The sequence below is a fragment of the Penaeus japonicus genome, unplaced genomic scaffold (assembly GCF_977035675.1).
Source record: "Penaeus japonicus unplaced genomic scaffold, GWHDUDI00000001_assembly GWHDUDI00000023, whole genome shotgun sequence".
Lineage (NCBI taxonomy): Eukaryota > Metazoa > Arthropoda > Malacostraca > Decapoda > Penaeidae > Penaeus > Penaeus japonicus.
In genome coordinates this window covers 13,019,964-13,024,963 of record NW_028234425.1, presented here as the reverse complement: position 1 = coordinate 13,024,963, position 5,000 = coordinate 13,019,964, and the positions used below count along the sequence as shown (strand labels likewise).

General features: G+C 36.1%; 2 protein-coding genes across 10 annotated transcripts in view; one reads left to right on the top strand and one right to left on the bottom strand.

The window, feature by feature from the left end:
* LOC122265903 (uncharacterized) overlaps positions 1 to 1,261 on the top strand; it is a 7,580-nt gene extending 6,319 nt beyond the window's left edge. For all 3 annotated transcript variants that reach the window (XM_043035375.2, XM_043035376.2, XM_043035377.2), the window contains exon 4: positions 1 to 1,261. This exon is cut by the window's left edge and continues 228 nt beyond it. In XM_043035375.2, the coding sequence (XP_042891309.2) occupies positions 1 to 1,097 (1,097 nt within the window). In that variant the 3' untranslated portion in view covers positions 1,098 to 1,261.
* A 262-nt stretch (positions 1,262 to 1,523) lies between these two features.
* Lpin (phosphatidate phosphatase LPIN) overlaps positions 1,524 to 5,000 on the bottom strand; it is a 38,093-nt gene continuing 34,616 nt past the window's right edge. For all 7 annotated transcript variants that reach the window (XR_015192141.1, XR_015192140.1, XR_006224348.2 and 4 more), the window contains one exon: positions 1,524 to 4,907. The gene's annotated coding sequence lies outside the window, so the exon portion shown is untranslated. The remainder of the gene's footprint in view (positions 4,908 to 5,000) is intronic.

Below are 5,000 nucleotides of genomic sequence, written 5' to 3'. Positions count from 1 at the left end.
TAGAAGGCCTTAACGAGCCTGGGGACTGTGGCAATCCGACAGAGCCGCCCTCATGGCTAGATAGAGATTTGTTCAACCGCGGAAGAGATTTCTACTACCGCTATTTGTTCTGCATGAGCTTCTCTGAAGTGTTGGCACTTGTGTTTATGTTGAGCATGACGAGAGCTCTTCGACCCCTCATGTACACTGGTCGCTCGGACTCCCCCCGGAAGGCTCTCCGGCGATACTTCTCAACCTTCCAACACGTGACTGCTTGGCATGAGGGGGACGTCTGGGATTCCAGTGATCCCGCCCAGAAGGACTTGCTGTCGGTTCGTGCCTTACATAACAGATTATCTGACGTCTTCAACTCTTCAAAGGAGCACGACAAAGTGTGGAACACAACCATCCAGGAAAAGGGACACCAGGAACCTACTTGCCCCTTTTACCACACCATCCGCGAGGACCTGAAGGGGCAGGCAGGAGACGGTCTTTTGCTCGAAGGTCCAGACAACCCTCCGTTCTTCATCAGTCAGTGGGACATGAGTCTGACCCAGTACCAGTTCATGGGGCTGGTGGTGGCCCACCCACACAAGATGGGTGCAGGAGCAGCCACAGACGAGGATCTGGAGGGCCTTATACACTTCTGGCGGGGACTCGGCTGGCTTCTTGGGATACAAGACAAATACAACTTCTGTCGCGGCACCTTGGCTGAAGTGCGTTCGCTCTGCCTGGAGGTTGAAAGGCTAGTTGGCATCCCAGCTCTGGCGAAGGCAGACTGGAACTACGAGCACATGACCGGCTCACTTGTCTCAGGCTTAAGTCACCTCATGCACACACTCTCGTTCGAAGCTGGCTTTCGCTACGTAGCCTATACTCTCGACCTCGACATCCCAAACTTCATCAGTCGCATGTCCATGCACGGCACTATCAAGTATTGGCTTATGCGCTTCGCCATTGGTCTCTTGTATTACTTCCCCGGGTTAGTCGTCCGGCTCAGTCACATGTTGAGAGTTATGACCGGGGCTTTTAAAAAGCGCTATGCCCGGGGCATGAACGAGAAGGGTGGCAGTAAGACAGGCGAACTTTATCCAGTGACAGCCCCTTTCACTTACTGACATAGAGTAGCTTCATAGTATTATTTTTTCTAGTCAGATGTCTTTGCATTCATTTCGTTCATGATTTATGAGCTGAACGGGTATATTAGAGATATAGTCTTATCTCACAAATCTCGCTTCTGCGGGATTTCTGTACATTATACAAGAATAGATTTTCATGAAAATACTTGTTTAATTAGTCCTTGAGTTAGAAAAAAATATGTAATCCACAAGGAGTTATGTAGTAAAAATCAAAATTGTGGAAGTGGTAAAATAAATAGTTTAAATTTGTGCAGAATGACATTTTGCACATACAGTTTGCTAAGTACTGCCATGATTCAGTTGCTTAGTTTCCTTCATGCAGTTTTTCCAATTTACATCCTTCTAAATGCATGATCTCAAGTAAAAAATACCATACATACCATCACAAAGGGTATTAAAAAAATATTCATGTTTATAATTTATTGACATGAGCATATTATCACAAGACAGCAAATAAAATAAGCATGTAAGACAAAGACCGCATCCGGTCAAACTGTCAGCACTGTAACTAGAGGAACACATTCAGTGTTGTAGGAATATGTGATCTCTAAAGAATTTTATGGAAATGCAGAACTGGAGCAGTGCTAAACGCCTAGCAAAAATGCAGTGAAATGAGCCAATGGCAATATTAGGTGCTGAACCATCTTACAGCTCGCCAACTTACAACTTGGACTACTTTAATTATTACTAGTTTTCATCTAATAAGATGTGCTAGAAGAAAATTCACTTCATTACTTCCACTAATGACCAATCCGAACAAAACATCTTTTTTATCTTTAAATGCTATACATCTGGCTCAATTTCTTATGGGACATGGGACATTTTTCAAGCTACATATACTCTAGTGTCCAATTGGATATAGAGCTCCTCCATACAAAATGTCCAACTATGTGATGTTCTTCTCATAAAAAAAAAATAAATAAATAACTAGCCAATATTTACTTGCATGACTTCCACTCATGAAGCTAGTCCTGAAAAAAGCACATCTAAAGCATAATACTGCTAACATTTTGGTCATGTGAATGAGGAATTAGTGAACACTGATTTGGGAAAACCCTCTATACATATAATTAAATATTCAAATAAAGGACACATTTCAATGCAAAACAAGAATAACTTACATTACTTCCATGTGAGTATTAGCTTCCTTCCCAAGTACACGGTACATGACAATGAAAATACAATCCAATACAGCCCAGATGTTCTTACAAACTGTTCCTTTTCTTTTGTTCTGTATCTCGTAGACTATGAATATAAATGCCATATAAATACAAAGAGGAAACTTGTAACAGATACAGCGATAACTGATTACATGTCGAATTGAACTCAGTTTAAGGGCCTGAATTATTCTATCTACTCCACTTGCTGACATCTCAGTAGCCCTGATCATCTCTTAAAAAAAGAAATAATGAAAATCATAAAAAAAAATAAAAAATAAATAAAAAAAAATGCAAACTCTCTTTACACTTCAGAGAAAACAATTCTTAAAAGCTATATTTGCAAAAATCAATTTGATACTGTCTATCATAAAACTTAACCCTATATTTGCCTGATACAAGCAAAAAGATTTGTACAAAAGATGCACACAACTTATGCAACAAAAATTCCACATTGAAAAGTAACTAAATATGACACTGTTGTATTCAGCATAAATGAGAGCACACATACTGTATCATTTTATCATATTCCAGTACACTGGACTATGAAATGAAAGTAACTGCAAAGTTAACATACATTTTCACAAATACTCCATGTGTAAAGAAGCCAATGAAATGAAGGCAAGGGTAATCGTATATAAATCCTCGATCTACACTATGATGTATCACATACCATTAAGTAAATCACAAGCTATTATAGAAGTTCTCCATTCATGCTACATACATTATTCATTCTGATCCCAACAGCACGTTTCTTTCATTAATTAATAATCTTCACTCTTTAAGATCCACTGATAATTTAGTAATAACTTACCTACTCTGCTGTATAATTCTATTCTTTTGTCTATTTCCTCCTTTTCTTAAACTTTAGTGACAATTTTTTTTGTGACTAAAATGCATCATATAGCTTTTGAAATTTTGCACTGGTATCTAGTAATTCACAATAACTTTCTTTTAACTTTGCAAACAGTTTCATTGGACCTAAATAGATATACCAATATAATATTAACTTTAAGATTATGCCTTCTTATCTTCTCTCCTGGCTATGAATAAATTTCAAAACAGAGAGTGAACTGTTTATAAGAATATCTATGAATGGTTTTTGATGAGTCTTTCAAATGAAAACCAAATCTCCATTCATGAAACAGAGATCTTATGACGGTAACAAAAAACAAAGCAATGAATGGATATATGATCATTCTACAGTACATCAACATTAACAGACCCCACGTGCCTGTGTTAGACTCACTCACTTGTACACAACACTGATTAATTGAATTCTGAAACATCTGTAAACCAATCAAAATGATGAAATAAACATTTCATGTTATATACAGCACCTTGGTGGATGTCTTCAACAGATCACAGTTGACAGCACTAATTGTTTTTTTATCACATGTGTGCAACAACTCCCCAAGCTTTTAAAACATTCTCTGACTACTTGAGAATCACAGCTGATGTAGCCTGTAAACTTTCAAATGGGATGCTTCAAATTGCGTGATTTATTTCCTACAACAATGTTTATAGGAATATAAATACATACAGTATTTTATTGTGTTGATGAAATGCAGCTTGACAGTAACAAGATAATACAAAAGCTGCACATGAAATAAATATGGATATTAAGATCAAAGAAATGGTATCAGGTTCTGATAATGCAAGAATGAGATGGAAATGAATGAATATAGACCAGACATAACATATAACTGTACAAAAAATAAATATATACTTAACTTCCCTGAATAACACATAAAACTAAACTGATATGCAAATTTATTAACTTAAACCTACAACACCAGATATCATTTATTATAAAGAAAGAACATCATTCTAAGCCCAGTTTCATTTAGAAGATATTCTTCTACTGTGTAATTATATAATCACTGGTTTCTCTTACGAATTTCTGAAAACTGACATCTTCAATTTAAATCTCCTATCTTTATCTATAATACCCAATAGTACATTCAAAATAATAAAAGAATGATAAATAACTAATCACTAATAAATGTCAAATTTTACTTTCATTTATTTTAAAAATTAACTGTCAGTTTCAAGTTTAACCTGTTCATGTATTATTTCTAACACATCATGAAATGAAACCCTCCATCCACAGTATTTCACATCAGTAAATTTACTTAAATTTTTATGAAAGTGTAAGCATGTTATTAATCTGATGACAATAGAAATTTCTTTATTGACGTACAATGTCCTATTTTATTATTTTTTTTTTACTGCTTCCTTAGTGATCTCCCAGTTAAGCATAGGTCTACTTTGACCTTGTATTTCTGAATTATATCAAGACATCAGTCTAATATAAAAACATACCATCATGTTTGTGAAAACCTTTTTATCCAGCGACCACAATAACTTAATAACCATCCCTGAGGTAAGCAGCTCATACATGCTAACATGTCATATACTGTATGTGTGTTAGCAGTATTCAAACACAGCAATCCTTCTTGAACTGAAAATATTTGTAACCTCAGAGAAAACATCATCAGGCTCCATTACAAATATACTTCAAATATTAAGCAGCAATTCCTTTCCTTGACATAAAGCACAATTAGGATCTTCGTTCTTGGAATGTCTGAGGCTGGTCCCCCGCCACTACTCACTCAAACATGGCAGATTCCTGTAAAAGGTAAGACAATAATTAGATGTCAATTCATCAGATAATCACCAAAAAGGTGAACAAGACCAAAATGTATAATGAATCTATTAATTC